The sequence below is a fragment of the Pseudonaja textilis genome, chromosome 5, assembly GCF_049901715.1.
Source record: "Pseudonaja textilis isolate UNSWEBS1 chromosome 5, rPseTex1.2, whole genome shotgun sequence".
Classification (NCBI taxonomy): Eukaryota; Metazoa; Chordata; class Lepidosauria; order Squamata; family Elapidae; genus Pseudonaja; species Pseudonaja textilis.
In genome coordinates, this window is record NC_141994.1 from 15,583,043 (window position 1) to 15,610,378 (window position 27,336).

At 36.5% G+C, this 27,336-nt stretch overlaps 2 protein-coding genes across 8 annotated transcripts; one reads left to right on the top strand and one right to left on the bottom strand.

The window, feature by feature from the left end:
• Positions 1–8,692, bottom strand: TPRKB (TP53RK binding protein). 6 transcript variants are annotated; one of them, XM_087934154.1, is made up of 6 exons: positions 8,568–8,582; positions 7,720–7,912; positions 3,166–3,349; positions 2,569–2,691; positions 1,481–1,657; positions 1–790 (listed from the first exon to the last, which is right to left on the bottom strand). In XM_087934154.1, exons 3-6 carry the CDS (start codon positions 3,307–3,309, stop codon positions 707–709), a joined length of 528 nt encoding a protein of 175 aa, XP_087790280.1. In that variant the 5' UTR covers positions 3,310–3,349; positions 7,720–7,912; positions 8,568–8,582; the 3' UTR covers positions 1–706. The 6 variants fall into 6 exon arrangements, with proteins under 6 accessions (XP_087790280.1, XP_087790281.1, XP_087790279.1 ...); XM_087934155.1 differs by lacking the exon at positions 8,568–8,582 and adding an exon at positions 8,032–8,135 and having other exon boundaries at positions 7,807–7,912; XM_087934153.1 differs by lacking the exon at positions 8,568–8,582 and adding an exon at positions 8,032–8,135.
• ALG10 (ALG10 alpha-1,2-glucosyltransferase) lies at positions 8,226–23,284 on the top strand. 2 transcript variants are annotated; one of them, XM_026702883.2, is made up of 3 exons: positions 8,226–8,390; positions 9,167–9,361; positions 19,895–23,284. In XM_026702883.2, exons 1-3 carry the CDS (start codon positions 8,226–8,228, stop codon positions 19,961–19,963), a joined length of 429 nt encoding a protein of 142 aa, XP_026558668.1. In that variant the 3' UTR covers positions 19,964–23,284. The 2 variants fall into 2 exon arrangements, with proteins under 2 accessions (XP_026558668.1, XP_026558660.1); XM_026702875.2 differs by lacking the exon at positions 19,895–23,284 and adding an exon at positions 11,079–13,215.
• The last annotated feature ends 4,052 nt before the right edge of the window (positions 23,285–27,336 follow it).

Here is a 27,336-nt window from a genome sequence, read left to right on the forward strand (position 1 = left end):
GGGTTACAGCAAAGTGGAATTTATCTGTGTTGGGTCCATCTGATCAAAGAAGAGATGATAACCTCAAGATACAACGTTTGGCCAAGGGCAGGAGAATTCGAACAATAGAGTGAGATGGAAGAAACTTAACAGTACCTATGAAAACAAATGACTAGGTACATCCCATGGTTATAAATATGGCTATTGGAAATGTTACAAAGAAGTAGAATTGTCCTCCTAGAGAACTCAGATTAACTTTCGATTTTACCACATGTAAACAGTCTCTCTTTGGAGCAAAAGAGTATGAATTCTATGAGACTTTCATTCGGGTGAAATGAGATGAAAGCAGGGAATCAGTACAGAATTATCTGAAGTTCCCATTTTTTTCATTGCCAAAGAATTCTGTTGATAATTTGTTGCAATTTTATTCATTGGTCTGTATTTCCCAGAAAAAAAATTGAGACTTTGAGTCAAAGAATTTCCTGCTTTGGTATGCAAAGCAGGAAATGGCCTCAGAATTCTGCAGTTTTACATTTTAATATTTACATCTGACAATCATTAGTTACTGGCAGAAAAGCACTTTAAAAAGCTGCATTATTCTGCTTCATATAATAACATTGTGCTTCAAATCAATTCAGAAATTCCAAAATCCATTTAATGATGGCATAACAAGGAAAAAAATAAAAACATTTCTTTCAGTTAGCAAACTGCTGTTGTTCTAATGCAGTCATATGTCTTTTGTTGCCATTCTGCAAACAATGCCATCTAACAGGGTGCCTATTTTTTCTTCTTGTGGAGTCAGCTTGTATACCTGCAAAAATAATAGAATGGTCACTTTCTCAAGAGACAGCATGATTCTACAAAGTATTTGCTTTTGTTTGTTTAAAAGGGTTGGAAGGGGTTCATCCGCTCAATGCCTGGAGACATTTTTACAGATTGTTTTACACTTCAGAGTTGCCCTGAAAGGGGTACCGAGGCACAGAATAAAAGAAAATATCTCAAGAAACCTCTTCTGAAAATGTAGGACAGAAAGAAGCCAGAAACTCAGTTCAGTGTACTAATGTGATCTTCCTCTGAATTTCGGTAGCACAGGAGACATGACACTTAACAGCTTACAAGTTGCTTACACCTAGTTTATAGGTTGTGTTATGACATTTACATTTTTTATTAGTTACATCAGTCTTCCTCGTTCTGCTAACTTTCCAAATATGGAGCTGGAAGTTAGGAAAAGGTTTAACTACATTGACTTTTAGATTTCCAGGAAAGTGAAAACAATCCAGATTTTTTTAGAGGGGGGGAAGGTAAGATATGCATGTGAAAGATTAAGCAAACACCTTTTTATATGTTTGCAATCTTATACATCCATATCTGAGAGAAAATTACCCTAGGCTTATGATAATACCCAAGTGAACACCTGTTACACTGCATTGAAACTTCAATGTTTTAATTTATTAAAATGCTCTTTTACTGTATCTTCTTACTCAGAGAAACTGAAACAAACCTTCTTAATTTTTTGTACATCACTTATTTTGGAGAGATCAGCTATGGAAATTTGCTGGCCGTCTACTTGACTTATTACATCGTTCAGGTTCACAGTTTTCTCTTCATGTTCAATCAAAACTATAAGTACTGCAGAGTCACCATCGGAAATGCCAAATTTCTTGAAGGCATCTGTAATCTAACATTAAAGGAGAATATAATCTTGTATTAATCACAGTCATTAGTACCTGACAATCTAAAATGTTATTCCAAAAATAACCTTCCCTTTTAGAAGATCCAATGAGCTACATATTATTTTCACTTAAGCAAAAATAAGGTATTTAATATTTCCTTCTTTCAGCTCAATACTTTCAGTCAATATTGAAATATTGTAAAATTGATTTAGAGCAGGGCTGCCAAACTTGCGGTCCGCTGGCCTGATGAGTCACATGTTGGCGATGCCCACGCCCGGTTTAGCGAAGGGGGGGAAAAAGTCATGAAACGTCATGTGATGCCGCCACAAGTTTGACACCCCGATTTACAGCACAGTACAAATTAAGAAGGACTAACATTTGGGGGGTATGTTTTAGCAACAGCAAGAACACTTAGATTTATATACCGCTTCATAGTGCTTTACAGCACTCTCTAAGCAGTTTACAGGGTCAGCATATTGCCCCCAATAATCTGGTCCTCATTTTACCGACCTCAGAAGGATGGAAGGCTTGAGTTGATCAGGACTGAACTCCTGGCAATGGGCAGAGTCAGCCTGTAATACTGCATTCTAACTACTGCACCACCAGGGCTCTTCTGCTTAGATTATGCTTTGGTTTCCAGTAAAATGGGGAGCTGCAGTTGGAGGCTAGCAAAAATAAAACAAAACAAATCCCAATAGTAGGTGAAGCTTCTTGTATTATGATTATACTACTTTTTTCTCATCCTTTCTCACCATAATTCAACATTTCCTTGTCTTTTTCTCCTGACAGTATACCAACCCAAAAAGTGGAAGAGAAATGATACCCCAAAGAATACAGGAAAATGTCTAGAGAGTGTGAAGCTGCATGAAACAAAAGAGGGCCTGCAACATCTCAGCCCCAGTTATAACTATCTCACATTATTGTTTGGTGAAAGGTTGAATATGATTTCAGCATTCAGTGTTCTGGTCTTCATTTTGCCACTTTTGTAGAGATGAACAGCTTTATTTGCGGCTACTAGTATCTGAAAAGGATCAACAACCTGCCAGAGAAAATATAATGAAGTTTTCAACTGCTGTATCAGTTCCAGAACAACAACTTGCATTTTTTAGTCTAAATGATACTTTAGGAAACCATTCCCTATCTTACAGATATGGAATGGAATAGCACATTTAGGTTAACTCCATATTTATATTAAAATTTAAACTATGCATTACATTTATACTTATGGAAAGACAGACACCTACCAGTCCTCTTAATATTTATAATTTAGCTTTCAGGAAAAAAATGTTATTCTGTTTAAAAGAACTTCAGCAAAACACTTTTCACAGAAATAGGGTCAAGAAGGAAAAGAAACCATGTTCCAGAAGTTTGAGCAGGCAATTTAAAAATTCAGGTGAAAATTATTTATCTCCTTAGAAGTTTCTACTCACTGGATTTATTTTTTTTACAACAGTATGCGACCTAGTGAATTCTAAAAGTTACTGAATATGTAAAATGGAGACAAGTTGCTTACCATTGAAGGATTAATTAATGCTCCATCAATAGCTCCTTCCATTGCTTTCCTCCGCAGAGTAGCAGCATTTTTCACACCATTAAATAGGATAAGAGTCACAAGGCAGTCAGGAAATAATTCTAACCGCTGTGTTAAACATTCCATCTTTTACCAGAACAGTAAGCTCCTTCTGAATTAATCAAACCTGGAACATTTATAAACATTTAAAAGTTACATTTGAAAACTGTTTATATTATAATCTTCTATATTTGGAAAACAGAGACGTTATGAAGTTTAAAGATGAATTCTGTGAGATAACTAGAAGGGATCAGGTCTATCTTGGATTGCTATGAAGTGCGTCTAGTAGTCTATCCAATGTTAACATCTGGAAAATTAGATTAAGTGGGTTTATGTTCCAGAATTGATTAGGTTTCATGAAACGTGATCCTACACTAACGACCTGCTCTCCAACAAATCTTGGCTTTCACATTGGAACAGCTTCCAGAATATTTTTTCTACAGAAAAGATAAGTGCTATTCTCCTGAATTTTTTTTCCAGCCTATTTGTCACCAAGTAAGAAAATTGTGCCAATATGAGTATTATCATTTTTCAAAAATGTGAACTTATAGTTAATTAATCTTCACAACTGTCTGAATATCCAGAGTTCATTTGTAGTCACCATGTAAAAATTCTTTGCTTCTATGCACATATAGGATACCTCTAGGTTCCTGTTAGCACTTTTTTTCAAGGCCTTTCTTCAAGGCCTTTCAAACAAAATGACAATAGAGCACACTCAACATTGTACTGTAATTAATTATAAGATGCACCTTTATAAAAATAGCTTTTCAAGCCCTTCATTCTGACTTACCCAAAGTGTGTTCTCACAGCAAGCAAAGTAAATCTGTTTTTAATGTGCTCTTTACATTTTCATTTGACAAAAAGTTGATTTAATCATAATATTTGGTACCGATCCGGCTAATTTTTGGTTAACTGACATTTTTTTTCAGGAGAACATTTACTGTATATATTTCTATATCTATCCCATGATTTCTTAATAATGCATTGTCCAATCTAAATTTAAGAAATCTTCCTTCAAGATTACTCCTAAAATATTTAGTTTAAAGATTGTTTTTTTGATGATGCTTGCTAAAAGGGAGGGAGGGAAGGAGAGAAGGAAAGAGAAGGAAGGAAGGAAGGAAGGAAGGAAGGAAGTTCTAAATTAATGAGGGTTAGGGTAGATCATTAGATTGATAATTTTTTCAAAAATAAGTCAGTAGAAAAGAAAAAAAATTAACACAGAGGAAAATCACATTAACCCTCTCTAAGATACATTTTATTAATAATAATTTTAATAACAATAGATAAAATAATAGAAAATGAAAAGTATGGTAATCAAACAGACAAGCACTTGCCACATAACATCCCAGACTCAGCAAAAGAGCAGAAGAGAAGAGAAAGAACTGGAGATGGTAACAAAATACAAAGACCTGTAAATAGTAGAACAACTGGGGCAAAATAAAGCAAAGATAATATCAATAGTAATAGGTGCCTGGGGTGGAATCCCAAAACAACTGGAGCACCACTTGAACATCCATCAACTTTGACAAAATAATCATCACCTTTATGTGGAATAGTAAATATTTTTCTACCATACTTTTATCGCCATCAAACAATAATATGTGCTTATCCCAGGACCTTGGGGAGAAATTAATAGATGGATAAAAATGCCAAATCCAGTGTAAAGATCTGGCTGACTGTGCAACCAACCATAATATAGTACAGATAGTTCTCGACTTACGACCACAATTGAGTCCAAAATTTATGATGCTAAGTGGGACATTTAAGTGAGTTTTAAGGTCATTTTACGACCTTTCTAGCCATGGTTAAGTGAAGCATTGCCGTTATTAAGTTAGTAATACGGTTGTTAAGTGAATCTGGATTCCCCATTGACTTTGCTTGTCGGAAGGCTGCAAAAGGGGATCTTGTGACCCCAGGACTCTGCAACCATTGGGGAGGCTCCCACAGCCATGAGCAAAATGGCACTTTTTTCAGTGCCGTTGTAACTTTGGTCACTAAACAAATTGCTGTTAAGTCAAGGACTATCTATATAAGCAATATAGTATAGTTAGAATTATGTATTATTTGTACCCTGTTTCTCCAACAATACGGCCTCCCCCAATAGGAAGCCCCAGCATGTTTTATAGGCATGAAATGAAATTAAGCCCCTCCCCCCAAATTAAGGCCTATATTAAAACATGCGAAATGGGGGGGGGGGAATGGTGTGGGGGGGCTTGCCGTTAGGAAGTACTTTTGTGGCACACCCGGATATGTTGCTGCCTGCGTTGACCCCGATACTAAGTGCCTCACCAACGCCGAGGTCAACATCCAAGCCGTCACCGCCCACCCACCCAAAGATGCAAGGGGAGGGAATTAAGTCACCCCCGAAAAGACGGCCTAGCCATTTTTTGGGGGGCTCAAAAAAAAAAAAAAAAGACCTGGCCTTATTATATGAGAAACACGGTACTATTGTATAAATCAAATATCACATTATTAATAATACAATAAGTAATTGTATTATGTAAGACTATTAAATTATCATCTTAAATATAATGTAACAATTATATAATATATAATTTAATTATATATTTATATTATACAATCATTAAATTATATTTAAGACTATAATTGAATTAGTATTCATTATTTATAATTCTACAATACATTAATTAATACAACTATTGATTAATACATATTATTTTTAATTTATAATAGAACCAGCTTGGCCTATTGGTTATTAATTCATAATGATGTAAATAGGATGATAAAACAGGAACTCATCAAATTTGCAAATGACATCAATTTGGGGAGAATTGCTAACACTTTGGAAGATACACTCAAGGTTGAGAAAGATCTTGGCAAACTTGAGCATTGGGCCCTATCCAACCAAATGCAGTTCAGTGGTGAGAAAAACAGGAATCTGTATTTAGGCAGGGAAAAAGAATACAAATGTACAGGTGTAGAACAGTTTGTCTTCAGGAGTTGTGGGTGCTCCATTGCTGGAGGTTTTCAAGAATAGTCTGGACAACAATTTGTTCAGGATGGTATGTCTCCTGCCTTGAACTAGAAAACCAGAAAAATCTTCTGGTTCATCCAGCTCTATAATTCTGTTTAAAGGGCTGCCCTAGGAATCAGGAGATTTTGAATTCCATTTCTATCTTAGGCATAAAAAGCCAGTTGGGCCAGTCATTCTCTCTCAGCCCCGCTTATTTCATTGGGTTATTGTTGTGGGAAAATTAGGAGGTAGACACAGTATAATTTAGGTTCTCCACCTTGAGTTGATGGGATAAAAATCAAATAAAAGAGTGTAGAGAAGAGCAACAGAGACGATTAGGGGATTGGAAGCTAAAGAACGGTTGCTGGATTTGGGTATGTCCAGTTTAATGAAAAGGAGTAGTGGCTGAGACATGACTGAAGTCTTCTGATATCAAAGAAGAGGGAGTCAAGCTATTCTCCAAAGCATCTGAGGGCAGGACAAGAAACAATGGATGGAAACTAACCAAGAGGAGAAGCAACCTTAGAACTAAGGAGAAATTTCCTGACAGGACAATTAATCAGTGGAACAACTTGACTCCAGAAGTTGTGAATGCTCCAACACTGGAAATTTTTAAGAAGAGATTGGACAAGCATTTGTCTGAAACGATATAGGGTTTCCTGCCTGAGCAGGGGGCTGGACTAGAAGATCTCTGAGATCCCTTCCAACTCTGTTGTTCTATTCTGTTCTGTTCTGTTCTATTCTATTCCTACTCTACTCTCTATTCTATTCCATTCTAAATAAATGAGATAAATTATATAAATGCTGTAATTTTAATTATTTATTAAGTTATTCTTATTTGAACACTCCTTCTAAGGTAATCTACATCAGCAGGAACAACATTGCACTCAATGTTAGGGGGCGTGCATAAGCGCACCAACGTGCTTACCGTCCCTGTCCTATTGTTTCTTTTCTTTTTTTATTTTTCTTATATGTATCCATGCAAAATTCTAGACCTAGAAAACCTTGAATTACGCCGTCTTCGGTCTGATCTAAGTATGGTATATAAAATCACACATTGCCATGACTTACCTGTCAATGAATACTTCAGCTTCAACCATAACAACACAAGAGCACACAATAGATACAAACTCAAGGTTAACCGTACCAAACTTGATTGCAGGAAATACGACTTTAGCAACAGAGTGATCAATGTCTGGAATACTCTACCCGACTCTGTAGTTTCTTCCCCAAACCCCAAAAACTTTAACCTTAGACTGTCTACTATTGACCTCACCCCTTTCCTAAGAGGTCTATAGGGGGAGTGCATAAGTGCACCAACGTCCCTACCTATTGTTTCTTTTTTATTTTTCTTATATGTACCCATTTCATGTATTCACAACTATGTATATACCTATTATCTTGTAAGCGATTGACAAATCAAAATAAGTAAAATAAATGTATTCTTAACTATGTTTTTACTTATACCTATTATCTTGTAAGCAATTGACAAACAAACAAATAAATAAATAAAATAAACCCACCTTTCCCTAACCCGTTTGTTCTTTTTGTTTAAAAAAGGCGACTGTATATATGGCATTGGATCTTTTTTTTAAATGGCATTTTTATACCGTATTTTTTTCTACGGTGCTCTCCAGGCAACATGACAACCCCCCAGCTCTCACAGTTCCCGAACACCTTCAGCACCAACAAGAACCCTGCAGAAAAAACTCGCTCCTAAGAATGGGAAGAGGATAATTTTGCACCGGGGCTGCAAAGTAAACCCCACCCCGCCGCCCCTCGCCCTTTTTCTCTCTCCCGGGGAAGGAGGCCGCAGCCGGGCGAGGCCCACAAACCTGCACGCGGGTCAAGAACAGCGGCCCGCCGAGGCTCCTCCTTCCCTCCAGTCGACCGGTTTCCCGTCGGGAAGGCCTCTCCGGCGTAGAGGCCTCCCTTCGTTCCCCGTCGCCGGTCTCCGGAAACGCCGCCCGTGCGCTCTCCCCTCCCGGAGCCCCGCGGTGCCTGGGCCGAGCCGGTCGGGAGCCGTGCCATGGAGCGCTCCGAGGCTTCCTGCTTCTCGGCGGCCTTCAGCTGCGCCTTCCTCGCCTCCTGCCTGCTCTTCTCGGCGTTCAACCGGCAGCAGCGGGAGGCCTACATGGACGAGGCCTTCCACGTCCCTCAGGCGCAAGCTTATTGCGCGGGTCGCTTCCAACAGGTAGGCGGGCGAGCTAATCCCCAGGCCCGGCGCCGCTTTCGAAGTACGGAGTTTTGCAGGCTCCAAAAGCAGCCGAAGGTGGCTCGCTCCTTGGGGTTTGCTTTTCTTTCTTGATATCCCGCAAAAAATAGACCCTCCCTCCCCTTTTCCCACTGTCATTTCTCCATCTTTGCTTACCAGAAGCACCGCACAGGACCAGCCTCTGTCTTCCCTTCGGGTTCTTTTGGACTACGACTCCCATCCTCCCTCACCATGGCCTTTGCAGGAAGCGGTTGATGGAAGTTGACGTCCTTCAAATCTTTTTAAAAAAAATATTTAAGTTTTTTATTTTTAAATGTCTAAGTATTAAATACATGAACCGTGTGGTTTCTGGGTTATTATTATTATTATTATTATTATTATTATTATTATTATTATTATTATTATTTTTATTATTATTTTTATTATTATACACCTTGCATTAATCAGACTCACATCTTTCTAGTAACATTATACATAATACAGTTCTTCAAATCTGAAGGGCACTATATACAATTTCCTCCCTTTTTTCCTAATAGACCAGGGTTCCCCAACATGGTCAATATCCATCCGTCCATCTACTATTGTTGTTATTATGTTTAGTACTATTAAAAGTAATATTTTATTAAATTATGTTAATAAAATGAACAGAATTTGGGGAAATACAAGGAGCTGAGATATCTTCTTGTTTTGTTCTGCCTACATAGAAATTGTCCATTTGTAATTTTTTAAAAAAAAAATTCTTTTCTTTCCGACAGTGGGATCCGATGATCACCACATTGCCTGGTTTGTACTTGCTGTCAGTTGGAATCCTGAAGCCCGCAGGCTGGCTCTTTGGCTGGTCTGAAAACATCCTCTGCTCTACAGGAATCCTCCGATTCATTAACCTGCTTTTCAGCATTGGAAACTTCTATTTATTATACTTGCTCTTCTGCAGGATACACCATAAAAAGGTACATGCTGTATATTGCATTTAAAATAGTTTCGCTCTACACGATAGTTTTTAAAATATTTAAAGCACTTTCACTCTACATAAAGCAATATTTGACAAAATTCTGAAGTCTTCTTGGATGGAACTTTTCTGCACCCATTCCAAATTGTTAGACCTTCCTGTCCTCTACCATCTTCTGGAGTCCATTTAAGCTCATGCCTACTATTTCAGTGATTCCATCCAGCCACCTCATTCTCTGTCGTCCTCTTCTTTTGCCCTCAACCATTTCCAGCGTTAGGCTCTTCTTCAGTGAGCCCCTCCTTCTCATTATGTGGCCAAAGTATTTGAGTTTCACCTTCAGGATCTGGCCTTCTAAAGAGCAGTCAGGGTTGATCTCCTCTAGGACTGACTGGTTTGACATTCCAAATACATGTTCTTAAAATTTGTTAAGTGAGTTTTGCTCCACTTCACGATTTTTCTTGCCGTGCTTATTAAGTGAATCACTGAAGTTGTTAAATTAGTAACATGGTTATTAAGTGAATTTGGTTTCTCCACTGTCTTTGTTGTCAAAAGGTTGCAAAAGGTGACCACATGACTCTGGGACATTGCAGCCGTCATAAATATGAACCAGCTGCCAAGCCGTCCAAATGTAAATCCCATGACCATGGGAATGCTTGCAACAGTCATAAGGATGAAAAATGGTCATAAGTCACTTTTTTCTCAGTACCGTTGTAACTTTGAACGGTCACTAAATGAACTGTTGTTAGTCAAGGATTACCAGTATTGTTATGAAACAAGCCATCCTTATTTCTCACTCCCAGGGTATCTCACCTTTGTGGTTTTAGTTGTCTTATCTCATTTAGAATCACATATCAGTTTAATACTATTATTAATAATGATTGATTAAACTTGTATCTGGTTAGAATTTACAATTGAGCCCAAGAATTCTGTTGTTAAATGAGACATGTGTTAAGTGAGTTTTGCCCTGTTTAACGACCTTTCTTGCCTCGGCTGTTAGGTGAATCACTTCAGTTGATAATAACCAGTTGTTAAGTGAATCTGGCTTCTCCATTGACTTTGCTTGGCAGAAGGGGATCCCATGACCCCGGGACACAGCAACGGTTGTAAGTATGAACCAGTTGCCAGGCATCCAAATTTTGATCACATGATCATAGGGATGCTACAAAGATTGTAAATGGTGAAAAATGGTCATGTCCCCTTTTTCAGTGCCACTGTAACCTTAAACGGTCACTAAATGAACTGTTGAAAGTTGAGGACTATCTGTAACAGGTAGTGAAATGTTAGTGAAATGTTTTATTTCAAATATGTGTTTGATGCATGTGTATGGTAATTATAAAATTTGCAAATGGTAGCCTTGGGAAGGAAACTGTTTTTGTATATAAAAGGAGCAAAATTGCTTCTTCTAAAGTGATGCCTTCTATGTCAGTGTGTGAATCATAGAAGCAAATTTGACTGTATAAATAATGTTTTCGGTCATGGGTAAACATAATTAATGAAATGCGGCAATATGATTATTTAAAACTCCATTAATTGATCAACACATTTTTCTAGGAGCTGAATTTCTAACAGTGAACTTTAACATGGCGTGCTATGGTTTAATGCTAATGTTTTTATCTTTATTTCTGCTTCAAGTTCCTAGTGAATTTGCTCGTGTTTTTAAATTTTTATTAGGAACAATATCCCTGATTCTTTTTCTTGTTTCTTTCCCCCATCTTTAGGCTGCTTCTGGTTTCCAGAGAATCCTGTCAACCTTGACACTAGCAATATTTCCAACTCTTTATTTTTTTACATTCCTTTATTATACTGACACGGGGTCCACGTTTTTTACCCTCTTTGCCTATTTAATGTGTCTCTATGGCAATCATAAAACCTCAGCATTCCTTGGATTTTGTGGGGTTATGTTTCGCCAGACGAATATTGTATGGACTGTCTTCTGTGGTGGAAGTATTGTTGCAGAAAAGCTAAGTGAAGGCTGGAAATTGGAATTACTGAAAAGCAAAGAGAAGAAAAACTTACCGGCACAAAACATCTTTTCAGAATCAATCAGGATTCTTAGATTTCTCCTTGGGTACTTTATGTCACTTAAAAACTTCAGCAGTCTGATTCTCTTGATATGGCCATATGTTACTCTGGTGGTGATATTTGCTATTTTCATTGTCCTCAATGGTGGCATCGTTCTTGGGGACAGGAGCAGCCATGAAGCCTGCCTGCACTTCCCTCAGCTATTTTATTTTTTTTCTTTTAGTCTTTTTTTTTCCTTCCCTCTTATAGTGACACCCGGTAAATTTATCAATTTTCTCCATTCTGTGAGGATCTATTTTCTGCGATACAGTATCCTTGCAATTGTTTCCTTATTCCTTGTCTGGAAATTTACTTACGCCCATAAGTATTTGCTTGCAGATAACAGACATTACACATTTTATGTGTGGAGAAAAATCTTTAAAAGACATGAGCTTGTCAAGTACATATTAGTTCCAGTTTATATATTTGCTGGCTGGAGTTTCACAGATGCACTGAAGTCAAAATCTGTTTTCTGGAACTTAGTATATTTTGTATGTCTGTTTGCCGTCACAGTTCCACAAAAGCTTCTAGAATTCCGTTATTTCATTTTGCCATATATTATATATAGACTTAATATTCCCTTGCCATCACTTTTGAAACTTTCCTTAGAGTTGATTATATATATTTTAGTGAATGCAATAACGTTCTATTTCTTTTTGAACAAACCGTTTCACTGGCCAAATAGTGAGGAAATCCAGAGGTTTATGTGGTAACATTTTGGTTCCTCAAACCTGTTCTAGAGCTTTTTGTTACAAATAAGATGTTACAATTTTAAAACTTCATCAAGAAAAACGAAGTATTCTGGATGCTTTTGTAATGGAAGAAATGTGAAATGTGTAGAGTTTTTGGACTGTTTTTATAAGGGCACCATCAGTAATTACTTCTTAAAAGATCAGGGAAATTTTACACATATTCCCAAAATAATGTGAATATATGGACATTTTGATCATACCAGTTATGCTATAGAAATCATAAACTGTTTTCATTGTATTTCTGTACATATGTAACAAGTGATTGGAAATAAGTTTGATTTAATGTCAGTCAATTATTGTCTTTTTACTATATTGGGTAATATTGTTTCATGCTTGCATACAGTGACATCTAATTTTTTTTATAATGTTTCGGGTCCAGGGATACACAATATTAGTGTATTGCAACTAATGTGTCTCAGATAAAGGCTGAAATCTTGAATTTTTTTTCTGGAAGGAAACTTTCAATCAATGGGGTTATGTAGAAATGGATAGGGGCACAGTTGTGAGCAAGGAGGAAATTGATTATGAGCTAGAGAACCATATTTAAATCATATCATGGGCAGATATTGTATAATATACTTGATTTTTTAATCACTGAAAGAACTAGATGCCACAGGTTGCTATACTGAGGATATGAATCAATTTGTAGTCTCAGCATAAATCGTAAGTCTTTACAGGGCCTGTTATTATTAACCAAATATACGTTCTCAATGATATAAGATGACAGTTCTGCTGACTGATTCAGTAATCAACATAATGTCAAGCTATGGCAGTTAAAAATAAATAAATAAAACCTAAGATTTTTTAATTCTAGTGATAAATGTGCATGCTATATGCCAAAACATAAAAACCAAATCAGTGTTCCTTATATTTAAGGGCCATAATACTTGGGGTGAAGCATGCTTAAGATGTGAAAACAAATATTTAGAACTATACCCAATAAGAACACTTAGCAATGAATGAGGTAAAAGAAATACAGTTTTTCATCACAAACCAAATATTAAGACAATTGTGTTGGCAATAAATGACAGAATTTGCTTTAGCTTTTTTGTCTATGTGAAATGTGTTCAAGAGTGCTCTTTCAGTTATAACAGATTCATCCCTTTTCATTAATATACGCTTAATTTTCCACAGCTCATGTAATAGAAAAATAATACAGGTTTTGAGGTGGAAAAGGATAGAACATCTATCAAATTAGAGCAAAGCAAATTAGAAAATTTTGCAAATTAGAAAATGTATCTTTAGGGAACCTTCATATGATTCTTAATTGGAAGTGTTGAAATGGTTATTGTGATTTAATTTCTCAAATGACGAAAAGGCTCCCACTGAAAATTGTTTGTACAGTATCTTAGCTTTTCCAAATTGTTCTTTTGATTTTAAAATAACCAATTTTAAAGTATATGTCAGTAGATTTGTCATTCTGTGCATCTTTAAAAATTGTACAAATAGCACTTGGCTTCAGTAGACCTTCTATGCGGAGAATAATCACAAATATCACACTTGCTCACAAAGTTAATAGAGAAATTTAAATTTCCTATGAAACATGAAGAACAAAAAGTTGACAATTTACTCTTCATTTAATTTTATATTTTTTGAAATGATTATTTTCTCTATTTTCTAATATTTTTTCCTTATGAGTATCATGGTTTTTTTTAGAATATTTAATTTATTAAAAAAATTAAAATTCAAAGCACCAGAATATTTTAAAAAACATTTAAAAAGTGTCTTAAAAAGATTAACACATATGCACATAACATCCTCCCTAGCTGAATGCTGATAAATATAATACAACCATGTTAATTTCCCACCCCTTACAAAACAGGACAAAATAATTTTAAACTACTAAATCTGTTTACAAATTGTTAGCCTGTCATCTACTATATCAGTAACAAAATAGTTAAAAGCAAAAACAATAGTAATATATAAAATGATAAGAGTTTATCAATAATAATGGGGAAAAATGACAAGATTAAAATTCCAAAACCCTTTGTTAACAAACTTGTTATAATCAACTCATAGAAAATTTACCACAGTTTCAATCCAAAACCATCCCCCCAAATTAAGCTTAATTGATTCCGGGTCAAATATCCATGTTTGTTTCTTAATGCCATCTCTTATAAATTGCTGATTGATTAAATACAATAAATCCAATCTCCAAAGCCAATCTATCTTCCCAAAAAAACCCAGATGCGACCATTCCCCAATTAAATGTACTAAGTTTCTCCATTTTCTTTCACGTCGGCCCTGGAAAAAAGTCACTTAGGACCATTTTTCACACTTATAACCGTTGCAGGATTCCCACGGTCCCATGGTCAAAGTTTAGATGCTTGGCAACTGACTCATATTTATGACGGTTGCAGTATGACAAAGACCTGACAAAGAAAGTCAATGGAGAAGTCAGATTCACTTAACAACTGGGTTACTAACTTAACAAGATCCACTGAACAGTTGCGGTCAGAAAAGTCGTAAAATGGGGCAAAATTTACATAACAACTAGCTCACTTAGCAACAGAAATTTTAGGCTCAGTTGAGGTCATAAGTCAAGGATTACATGCAGATATAGTTCCATTGAGGGCTACACAGTGGGTCGGTGACAATTTGCTGTGGCTAACTCGCCACAGTCAACTTGCTGCAGCCAACTCGCTGTGGGACAAGAGTTACACTAACACCAAAGAAATTGTGGAATAGAATCATTAAAGAAAGGATGCAAAAGGAGGGACAGGATGGAATGTGAATGACAAAAATTTAAAAATATTTTTTTTATTTATTTGAAATAATTAAATAGAATTGTTGAATTGTCCCTGTGAGTTGTCCGGTAAAGCCGACCCTTTAGTTCAGGGCTGTCAAACTCTCAGCGCCACACACTGGCCACGCCCATGCCCAGTTTAGCGAAGGGGAATAAAGTCCTGATACATCACATGACGTTACTGTGATGACGTAAGTTTGACACCCCTGCTCTAGTTTCTTTATTTATCTTTTGTATGACAAAGTTGTTAGCTAGCCAAGTCACTCAGCAATTACTTTAGTTCATTCTTTCAATTACATTCCCTCATTCAGCAATCCATATCAGTTTGGCTCAGTCACTTTTTCTGAAAAAGAGGTGGTTCGTTCCCCACCCATCCACGCATGTTGCCTGGAGAATCGTGTTTCTCTCTTGGGTGTCATTCATTCAGAATTTGCATATTTTCCAAAATCCATCTTTGTGTTTTCCTCACTGTTGCTATTTACAGAGTAACACACCACTTTTCCCCGATGCATAGATTCCTCTATTCATTATGCGCTCCTAACAACATAGTTATCACACTTTCTGACACACATTGTAGCTTTTTCGTTGATTAATCCTGTGCCTTCTTTCCCTGCAAAATATTCATCAGCTCCATTTCTAATAATCGTTATTCACCTCAATTGTATCCTTCCCTCTTCCCTTAGTTTCACTGGAACACATATTTATTTCTTTTCCCTGTTTGCCATTTTACATTTCAGGTTGTGATTTTCCTTACCTCCAGGTGAATCTGCAGGCTAATTCCCCAGGAATAATTGCATTATTACTGCTATTGCTATTTTTATTTCTAATGGAAATTATATTCAATTATTGGAAAAAGGACTGGTATCAGAGCTGAATGTGATTTGGTAGGAATAACTGTTTTTTTTTAAAAAAATTGATATTTTATTTCTTCTAAAAAGAAATCCCAATTAAGCAGAATATTTATGAGTCAGAGCTGAAATGGGTGCTCACTGTTGATGTTACCTACTTTAGGTAATGAAATCTCTGCTGCAAGAAAAAAAACTAAACTCAGAGAGCACCCAAAAAGAAATCCATCCCTGGTTAGGTGAGAAATGAAATACTTGCTATCAGGGATGACCTACCCTTTTGGAGAACATGTTTAAAATCAGGCAAAGCATACAATGTAAAACAAAAATTATTCTATTAAAATCATTACTTGGAAGAGTTAGGAAAAATAAACACAGATAAGTTAGATTCACATGGTGGCGCTGTTGAGCTGTGCAGCTGAGCTGTACAACTTGCAGCATTTTTAACAGCTTTTGACTGAAATGTTTTTAGAATAGCAGCCTGCAAAATATAAAGGAAAATATTTTAATTAAAAATGGGGGGGTGGTCCTTGAAAACTGGAATTTTATATATAGTGGAACAATCCTCTTACTCTAGTAAAATGCATCTAGTTCTAATTGTAAAGCACACAATGCTGAAATAGATGGGTCTTTCTAAAATATTTATTCTCTAAAATTGCAATTAGTTGTACTTTTAAAAATAGATAATCCAAGGGTTTTTCACCATCAGTTCCTTTGTCATGCTAAATGTCACGTGTATTCAGATGGGGCACTTGGAGTCAAGAAAGTCTGGTCTCTAAAATAGATGTTTCTCTTTGTCATCCAGGGGTGTGTCTTCTGGTTATGGCCAACAAGACCAAGATGACAACTGCAAAAATGGAGCTTTGATCACATTGTTGGGGCTGTCATCTTGATTATCTTTTATATTTTCTGCGGAAACCCGTAGTGGTATCACTTTAACCTTTGAACCTGCATAAGGATCTCTCCTTCCGCTCCCTCTCTCCCTCCCTCCTCCTCTTCTTCTTTTCCTTCCTTCCTTCCTTCCCTCCTCCCTCCTTTCTTCCTTCTTCTTCTCTTTCTTTCTTTCTCTCTCTCTCTCTCTCTCTCTCTCTCTCCCTCTCTCTCTTATTTGGATAGCTTTGCCCTTCCACTGTATTACACTATTAAAAATGGCCTATCATAGTGCAGACCCATCATTTGCTATGTTGTTTATAAAACATCCCACAGATGTAAAAACCTAACCTAAACCCAGTGATTGGCATCATAATTAGCATACATAGCTCAGGAACACTGGCATTTAATTTGGCTTAATAAATGCTAAATTTCCTTCCTTTGGTAAATTTAAATTCCAGTTCAAAACATCTTGTGTGTCTACACTTGAACTGACATCAATACAACCAAAAATATATCATTGCAGCAACAAAAAAATAATGGCCAAGAAGATGGACGGATTCATACACTTACTTGTGATATATTCTTTTAATATCTTGGAATAATATTTTTCTCTTCCTCTGCCATGATCATTAGAAAGTTGTGATATACTTTCTCTAATTCCCCAGGTTTTCCCCAGATTAAAAAGGAGTGAATTAGTAATAACTGTACTTAACCACTGTAATATCTCTCTTGAATTGTTAAATGCACACTATTGTATGCCATCCAGGATCATATGTAAGATGGCAGTTATACAAATGTAATGAACAAATGAATTTGAATTGTCATCTTATGTATATACTTCCTCCTTCCAAGTGTATAGAATTGTGTGTAGAGCTGACATCTGCAAATATCTGCAGAAAAGACCTGAACACAGCCATGGAATTCAATAGGTAGCCATAAAATGTTACTTGGATTTTCTACGTTTTAAAAAAAATCTTTTGAAAGGAAAGCATTTAACCAAAGTGGTACATTATAGATAAACAATGAAATTGATTCATTATAGTACTTTGATTTCTTGCATTTTATCCCTCATGACAGAAACTTTATATTTATTGGAACTTTTCAGTGCAGAAGACAGAAATGTGCAATAAAACTGTTTTATTTTTTTACTAAAATAAGGGCTAAAGTGCCCAATATAATTACTTGCATAGAATAATCCATTTGCTGATGGTATAGAATTGTAAATAACTACAAGATTGGTGATGCCTGTCAGAAAAAGAAGTGAGCAGGTTAATTAATTGTCCCTGTTATAGAAATAACACTGAAGAGAAGTATAAATTGATCACTGTATTCATTCTGTGTTCACTTGCCAAATTATTCCTCCTGTTATTTAAAAGAATATAAAATGTCTGCCTGTTTATTTTCAAGATGCTTTTTAATTCTAATTTTCTTGTACCATGTGTTACTATTTTGTTAGTTGCATTCCTTTTCCCATTAAAATACTGGTGCATCCAGAATTTTGTCTTGTTTAAGTAAAATATTCCCTTTGCTTTGATGAGAGCATTTTTTATTTTTGCATGCTGCAGAATTGCCAAATGTTTTTTTTCACTATGTGATCACATATGGAATCAGGATTAATAATAGAATATTATTAACAGTATTTCACACTCCATTAGCACCACAACAGATTTTCTTTTTATTGATTAGGTGTCTTAATATTTCTACAAAATCACAATTCTCATGACTGGATTGTTTCGATATTAAATATAGTTGGTAAAATCTATGCAACACTTAACTGTATTGCCCACATATTCAGATATAGTTTTAATTAGTTGTATCTCTGTGAATGCAGCTTATTAGTATGATTTTACTCATAACTGGCTGAAAAGCTGCCCTTGAAAATAATTGGTTTTATTTCACCATATAATTTAAAATCTGGGAATCCCAAGAATAATCTCTGTAACTAACATTTCCTTCTTCAATAGAAGAAGAGGTGTTTGGTTTGCTGAATAGTTTTTCTTATTTCTTTTTTATTTCCAATTAATTTGCTCCAGAATATATTTAGGAAAAAAAATTGACAATCCATGACCCTTTGGGTCATTGTTTCAGAGATATTTTCTTACCAGATACTCTATCTGTATTGCTTTTATTGGGAAAGTTCTTTAAAAATTCAGGGAGATATTCAAAGATGTATCTGCCTTGAAAGTAACCCATATTGTAGTATATAAGTGTACAAACATGAACAGCTGACCACAGAAAATGTTTTATGACATAAGGACAGATTTGGCTGATCTATCTACAAGCAAGTGTTCTTTATTGTGTGTGTATGTGTGTGTGTGTGTGTGTGTGTGTGTGTGTAGATAGATAGATAGATAGATAGATAGATAGATAGATAGATAGATAGATAGATAGATAGATAGATAGATAGATTATAAATATATGTGTATGCTTTTGTGATAATACAGGCTGAGACAGAGAAAGAGGTATGTAAAGTAATCTTCAGCTTTCTAACAAGATAATATTCCAAGCACTTGGAAATTAATTTGCTGCATCCTGGCTTCTTTCCTTTTTACAAAATATAAGGATGCTTCTATTGCAGGGGTCTTCAAACGTGACAGTTGAACACTCCTCCAGTCATGTTAGCTCAGGAATTCCGGGAGTTGAAGTCCACAACTCTTAAACTTGCCAAGTTTGAAGACCCTTGTTCTATTGCGATAGGAAAACTTGAAAAGGAGTGCAGAATATTTAGAACAGAAAGACCCCTAAAAGTGCCACTATTGTCAAGAAGGTCTGGCCATAGGAGACTCCTTTAATTCTCAGATTAATTTTTAATGGACTGGAGCACTAACACTATTGGAAACAGGAGATTCATTAGAGAAAATATGGGCCATTTAGCATTCAATTTTCAGAAAGGACATAATATCACACCTCAACTCATTCTTCAACCATATGAATTGTAATCATGCAATTACAGAGACAGGCCTAGCTAATTGCTGGCACTAGACCTAAATGCAATTCAAAACAATCTAATTCAGAGAGGTGCAGCTTTGAGAATGGGAAGTGGCTTTGGTCAAGGAAGTTGGGCATGTGATTGAGAAGGATTCCTCCTCTTTCATGGATATGAAATGCGAAACATTACTAGAAAACATCACCCAAAGGACAGCCACCAGATTTTTTAAAAAATGTTGCCTTCCAAGCTCTAATATAGATGCAGTCTTGATAATGATATTTTATTGACTGAACATTGCATTTTTCCATTTATACATGTATCTTTTTAGATATGGAGATGGAAACAAAGGGGCCAGCCAACAGTTCTCGCTCAACTTGACCCGGAGAGAGATTTCTGAAAACGATATAACTATGTAAAAGAGAGAAATGGCAATATGTAGTCTTCTGGATGCTTTTGTGTGCTACAAACCCCATCTTCCTTCATCGGAGACTAGGGTGGAGTTGTGCAACAATCTCTGGAGGGATATTCATGATGTTCTTTGCCCATGTCAGATAATGAACTCATTAACATTTAATTGGACTGTATATTTGGTTTATGAATAAAATATCATTTAATTGAACTGGATAATTGGGTTTTATGATTTTAGACCTAGATGATAAACAGGGTTTTCTCGATAAGGCTGTAGAAAAGAAATAGAGTGCATCGATTACATGAATGTAAGCAGAAGCTTATCTCTTAGCCTTTTCTCTAACATAGTGTGTTTTTTATTTTCAGCTGAATATTTATTCTCTTAAAGAGGCAGGCAACAACAGCAGAAATTAAATAAAGCATGCCAGATAATATGAAAGATCTCTCCTAGGCCACATGCAATTCTAAAACACCCCCACAGTATTCTAAGCAAGAAAAGCTGCATCAAGATGAATGATCTTGATGCGGCTTTAGAAAAGCTCAGAATGTTCCTATGCCCAGTGTGCTACCTTCTGTCCCAGTTAAAACTATTGTTTTTGGGAAAAAGACCAGCATAAAGGCTGTGTCATTTGCATAGCATCAGTTGCCATGAGGCATGAGCTCACTCTATCTACATTGGTCCAAGCAAAGTTGCCAAGGTTGCGAAATTCTGATCTACATCTATCTTATCTATATATCTGCTGTCATTACGCAATTTGGAATAGTCAGGAGCTGGGCACAAATACCCCATTAATCCCTCCCTCCCTCTCTGTCCCAGAGACAAACTCATATCCACATCAATTATTATAAGGTGCTACACAGATTTTTCTCGTCCCCTAACACTGATATAATTCTAAATTCCCCCAGTGATAGATAAAGAATTTTGGCTGCTTGGTGCATCTAGAAAACAGTTATGTTAAGATTTCCCTTCAGCCAAGGGTATTCTCCCTTATAAGTAGGAAGAAATATGGGGGAAAATATTTTCACAAGATTAATTTGATTCAAGTATTTCAGTAAGTGAACCCATTCCATTATCAACCTATCCAAAACAATTTGCATTCTGATTAGGACAAGACAAGAATGTCAGTCTGGACAGTAACATATAAAGAAAGTGACAGTAAATTTCAAGCCTCTCTCCGGGTGAAATTATAAAATGTATCGCAACGATCTTGCATTCATGGTGAAAATTCTATTGGAAACCTTAACATTTCCTTCTCATGTATCCCTTCCCCTCCAGAAGTTTAAAAAAAAAAAAAAAGACAGCGTTCTCAGTTTTATAGACAAGAAACTGCAGCATAGCAACCGAACAATAATTTCAGGATTTCAGATACACTACTTCTGACAAAAACAAGGCTATTATTATGTATTTAACAATTTCGAAAACCTGTCCAACCATGAAGGTGGAACACAATTTGTAACTTATTAGCAAAAGCCTGCAATATGGGTCACCAGACCTTAGCTATTAAATGGCCTATAAAGCTACTAGATCTGGGCTACAAAGACCCAAATGGCAACTAGATCCATTCCTGGTTACTATAGAAGGAAATCACAGAAAGTGCCTGATATTTAGACTTCAGCTTCCAGAATTCTCAGCAAAGCCATGGCTTCCCATGGCTAGGGGAAATAGGGTGGAGAATGCCACAGGTGTGGAGAATGCCACATATGTTAGTTAAAGTGGTATTTCACAACTTTGAGATGTGTAGCTGGTTAGGGAATTCTGGGAACTTAAAGTTGCCAAACTTAAAGTTCAGAAACACTGCATCAAAGAAATGTTCGATTGTTATTTTCCCTGTCAACATGGGGCACTCAGTGGGATTGACAAAACCAGAGAAATCCAATAATCATCTTCATAACTAATCCTGCATTAAAACCACAGTATAAGGATAGTACCTCTCATGGGCCTTATTCCTCAGGCAGAATAGAAATCAGGAGTTAAAGCAACGTAGTTTAGGCATCAATGCATTTCTGTTCGTTCAAGGACTGGAGGCTGGCATTTTAAGTTGCTTGACTGTGGCCCAGGTCACAGCATGTAACAGATAATCAGAGTTGGAAGGGACCTTGTAGGTCATCTAGTCCAACCCCCCAAAGCTGGAGACCCTATACCATTTCTGACAAATGGCAGTCCAATCTCTTCTTGAAAGTCTCAAGTGGACTTTCAAGAAGAAATTGTATTTATTTCAGAGCTGTGTGTATTCAGAGCTGTATGAATGTATTTATTTCAGAGCTGAACTAAGAAACAGGTAGACTCCCTATACAATACTTATTAAAGTTTGTGTAACCATTTGAATTGACTCTAAATTGTGTCAGCATGGATGTTGATTGGTCATTATTACCCAAGCATCTAAATTCCATTGATTATCAGTTACATGTAATAAAATGCATTTTGGAGCATGAATGCAGAATGAAGGAGAAAATATCTAGAAGGCAAAAAAACCCAAACAAAACACCAGATAGCCAGCCAGTTGAAAACAAAAGAGTCCTGTGGAGAGATAAGGTCAATAGAAAATTGAAAATTAGATAGGAAGGTTCTCTTAGCTGCCTGGAAGGAATTAATAGGGACACGGAGGTTTATTAAATACGGCTTGCTGCCTTTTGTTGCTCGTTGACTAAATTACTCGTGACATAAAGAGCAGGTGGATGAGTTTCACACGAGAGCATAGCTATCAGCACCCAGACTCTGACCTCTGAGAAAAAAAACCTAGTATACCCTTAGGAGATAACAGTTCTGCTATATAGTGATTGTGTGAAAGTATCAATAGGGAATGCATTTCAAACATTTTGAGTCTTACTAAAGGAAGCCATTGATGTCCTGCTTGGGAGGGTCACTTTCTGTCTCGCAATTGTTAGCTCTGAGGTGCAGAACTGTCCTACATAGTGAGCCTAAGATTTGTTAAACAATATTCTGTCTTCACATCGTACTGAATAACTCTGTGTATAACAAAACACACATATAGTTACACTAACACACATTAGAGTGAAGCAGCAGATTTGGGGGGTCTCACAAAAGGGCAGTAAAGTGTTACTTAATTTGGAGGGGTGCCCAAGGAATGTTCTTCATTTATGGATGTTATTTTTTTAATCAAAATAAATTATTAGTTATGATTATTACCTATTATGTATTATTACATAGTTTTGATTTTGATTTTGATTGATAAATACAAATATATGATTGTTGATTAATATTTCCCCTTTTGTGGTTCCCTGATATTACAAAGTTTGAAACTGATGGATGCCATCTGAATGTCACTAAAGCAAATTAATTCTCTTTTCAGTTACTGCATCTCAGCATATATCTTTTTTCCTTGGTGTAATATAGAAACTCTACTCCAATTACATTCTTTATTTTATTTGTTTTTTAAAAGATTTATGGCTGCCCACCTCACAACCATGACTTTGGGTAGCATATAAAACCAAACGATAACCCAGAACAATCCAATTTAAATGTGTGAGGTCAACAAAAAAAGTCACAGCGGAGAGTTAACTTGTGTTTCTGACCAACACCTATTATGAAAAGCTTAACAGGATCAAAGCCATCGAGATTGCTAAGGGATGCTTCTTCATAGGGCAGGTGCTACAACAGAGAAGGTGTGACTCTTGGGTCCAACAAGATGGCATTGTTTGATCGAAGGTACCTGGAATTTGCCAACCCTGCTAGATCTGGTGGGATGAGCATAGATGATGGGAGACAGAAGGTTCTGCAAATAGGACTATCTGTCTACCATCCCCCAATGTTTAACTACATTTCTAGAATTGTGGCCAGCATATTTTTGGAGGGCATATGATCAACTGTGTCAGTGACTCTCTTATTAGGGTCTTTTTCATTTGTTACAAAGTTCAAAAGACCTGATAAATGGCAACTTCTGTTTCTATGCCCTCTGACCATGCATAACAGTGCTAATCAATTGCAGCCCTTCATTTTATTTTATTTTATTTTATTATGATCATGGAGGACATTTTCATACACAGCAGCCCGACTTTGGAGAGAGAAGCATAGAATTAAGTGGAGGGAGGCAATAGATGGCACAAGTTGATGTGATTCTTTTTTAGAAACAGAAGAAATGCAAAATCTTCTTTTGATGATAAAATTTTGGTTATCCACTACTCCCAACCCTTGGTACACTCTGGAAAGAATGCAGAGGAGAGCAACAAAAATGATTAGCAGGTTGGAGGCAAAAATGTATGACGAATAATTACAGGAATTGGGTATGTCTAGTCTAATGAAAAGAAGGACTAGGGAAGACATGATAGCACTGTTTCAATATTTAAGGAGCTCCTACAAAGATATGGGGGTCAAACTATTTTCCGAAGCACCAATAAGCAAGACAAGAAACAATGGTTGGAAACTGACCAAGGAGAGAATCAACCTAGAACTAAAGAGAAATTTCCTAATGGTGACAACAATTAATCAATGGAATAACTTGCCTTCAGAAATTGGGGGTACTTTGAAGGCAAGTTATTCCATTGATTAGTTGTTGTCACCATTAGGAAATTTCAGAAATTGTGGGTACTCGCCGGGTTAAGTCCTTCTCGTCGACGGACCGGAAACTGCAACTGTCTACAGCTTCAGTCCACGCTTTCTTGTTGGAGAGCCCCAATCACTATGATTAGGGGCTGAAGCTGTCTCGGAGGGGCGGCGAAGTAAGGGGAAGCCGCCAGCCAGGTTGAGGGGAGCCGCATCCCCCCTCCCTGGGCTAGGCAATTGTCCCCCTGAAGACGACCGAGCAGTGGTCTAAAATGGCCACCCTGAAGAGGTGGACTTAGCTGGACTAAGATTTGTGCAGGAGAGAAGAAAAAGGTGGTACAAAGTACAATATAAAGTAGTTTATTTTTCTAGGGATTGATTATTACTATAACTAAGTAAAATAGATGTTTAATTGGGAATTACAGATGAGGGAATTAAGGCATACTTAAACCACTGAGGTGACACCCCAAACTAGTAAAAGGGGAGGAGAAATTTATGTTTTGTTTTATGTGAAAAACTTGTATTAATCTAGACTTTATGAAAAGAATATGCGATGGAATTGCAAATTTGACAAGATAAAAAAGAATTAAAAGGGAATAAGTATGAAGATATGGAAACAGTGATTTAAATGAGAAAAGAGTACTTTGGAAAAGGCAAAGTTTAAAAGAAACGTTAAGGCTTAAAAAATACATTTGAAATAAATTGAAATAAATTGAGAAGATGTTTAGAATGACAGTAATATTAATGAATAGCATTAACTTGCCTGTTCCTTTTCTTATATAAAAGTTGAGAGATAAAATGAGAAAAGAGTACTTTAGAAAAGGCCACACTTAAAAGAAATGTTAATGTTTAAAAATATATATTTGAAATAAATTGAAATGAATTGAGAAGATGCTTAGAATGAAAGCAATATCACTTAACAGAGTTAATGTGTTTGTTTCTTTTCTTATGTAGAAGTTGAAATGGAGAAGTAATAATAGAATTAAGTTAAAAATAGACAAGACAGAATGTTGAATGTAAAAATGAATATATAGTTACTGTCATATTTGCATGTAAAAGTGGTGACTCGGAATTATGTTGTACACTGAAAAGAGCCTTTTTTAATGTTGTTTTGGAAAAAATGAATAAAACTTGTTTAAAAAAAAATTGTGGGTACTCCATCACTGAAGGCTTTCAAAAAGAGACTGTCAACCATTGGTCTGAAATGATGTAGGGTCTCCTGTTGAGCAGGAGGTTGGACTAGAAGGCCTCTGAGGTCCCTTCCAACTCTATTATTCTATGTTCTGTATTCTACCTTCAAGCTATCAGCATCTCCATCATATGTTTCTTCAGAGTGGTTGGGCTGGTAAAAGATCTAGCCAGCTAACCAGTGGGGTGAAAGGTTCCTAACAGACCTGTGAAAGGTTGGATTTAGAAAAGATTGCAGAGGCATGGATCTATGTCAACAGATGGAGGAATGGTTTCTCAGCAGGCTAATTACAGGCTATTAAATTGTTTACTTTAGGGAAACTCTTCCTCCAAGTGAAATTGAATTATCAGCCTGAAAGATTTTCTTCCATTTTCCCACAGAAATACCATTTTTTTTCTGTCAGATCACTTTGATCTAACCCTGCTCAGCAGCAGAGTGGCAATGTGACAGAGTAGGGGTGTCAAACTGGCTGTCCATGGGCTGAATGCGTCACACACAGGCCACACCCACCCCAACTCTGCAAAGGGGAAAAAATGTCATGAAACGTCATGTGATGGCAATGTGATGTAGCGAGTTTGACACCCATGTGATAGAGGTTCCAAGTCCTCCACAATTGATAAATGGTCTTATCTCATGGATGGGCCAAGGAGATTCACACGAGCAAAGTACCAGCAAAGGAGGGGAAAAAAACTCCAGAGAAGTTCCAGAGACAGGAAGTCTAGTCCTGCCAAGAATGTAATAAGGGTTAACGGAGAGGCAGTTTCTGTAAGCAACTCCAGAATGTTTCCTTCCTGCCTTCCTTACAGGATTAGGCCAGTGATTTCTTCCAACAACCGGTTCTCCGAACTGCTTAGAATGTTAACAACCGGTTCTAGCGAATAGGTGCGAACTGGTAGAATCCCACGCCTGCCTGCAGGTGGAAAAGACTATTTTCCCCATCATCCCCACTTCAGGGAATAGTCATGCTAGCTGTCATTGACTGTACACTTAGACTTTGAGTTAACATTTAAATAATCCATTAGATCACGGAAAACTACATTGCACGGAGTTCAAATAGAACATCAGATTATCTAAACAGATACAAAACTGATTTATGAGTGAGAGAGCCAAACTCTTAAACTATTTTCTATGGCATATATCTTATTGGAGCATTAACTAAAGATGCAAATCTACTCAATGCATTTATCTTAAAATTACCACTAGAAAAAGTATTTAAACCATTATTTGATTACAATAGGAAATCACTTGAGTCTTATTAGCCCATCTTCCCTCTTTCATATATTGTATTCTTGGCTGCACCTTTTTCGTAATTTTGCCATTAACTCTACACTGGATCTACAATGACAGTGGATTATTATTTTTTTGTCACATTCCCTCCTGAGTTTATTATCTGAAAATGAAAAGTAGAAATGTTTCCCAGCTGCCTCCTCACACGTAGAGGGGAAACGTGTGGGCCGAGCAGCCTTTGCAGGCAAAAAGGAACATACTTAAGCAGAGTAATTGAGCAGATCTGAACGATAATATTGGAAGATATTAAACCTGGAAACTGCCTTTGTAAACAAAATTAGTGAGCTATTTAAAATGGCATCATTAACATAGCTGTCAGGGAAAGAAAATCCTCAATAAGACAGAGCATTTAAAAACCCAATTGTGAAGTACATGCCGCTTTCAT

What these genes read in the sequence shown, in the direction of transcription:
- ALG10 (XM_026702875.2), top strand. Translation starts at nt 8,226, where the DNA reads ATGGAGCGCTCCGAGGCTTCCTGCTTCTCGGCGGCCTTCAGCTGCGCC. An exon ending in GCGCGGGTCGCTTCCAACAG is followed by an intron (nt 8,391 to 9,166) that starts GTAGGCGGGCGA and finishes TCTTTCCGACAG; the next exon opens with TGGGATCCGATGATCACCAC. An exon ending in GCAGGATACACCATAAAAAG is followed by an intron (nt 9,362 to 11,078) that starts GTACATGCTGTA and finishes CCCCATCTTTAG; the next exon opens with GCTGCTTCTGGTTTCCAGAG.
- TPRKB (XM_026702912.2), bottom strand. Translation starts at nt 3,309, where the DNA reads ATGGAATGTTTAACACAGCGGTTAGAATTATTTCCTGACTGCCTTGTG. An exon ending in CATTAATTAATCCTTCAATG is followed by an intron (nt 2,692 to 3,165) that starts GTAAGCAACTTG and finishes TTTCTCTGGCAG; the next exon opens with GTTGTTGATCCTTTTCAGAT. An exon ending in ACCTTTCACCAAACAATAAT is followed by an intron (nt 1,658 to 2,568) that starts GTGAGATAGTTA and finishes CTTTAATGTTAG; the next exon opens with ATTACAGATGCCTTCAAGAA.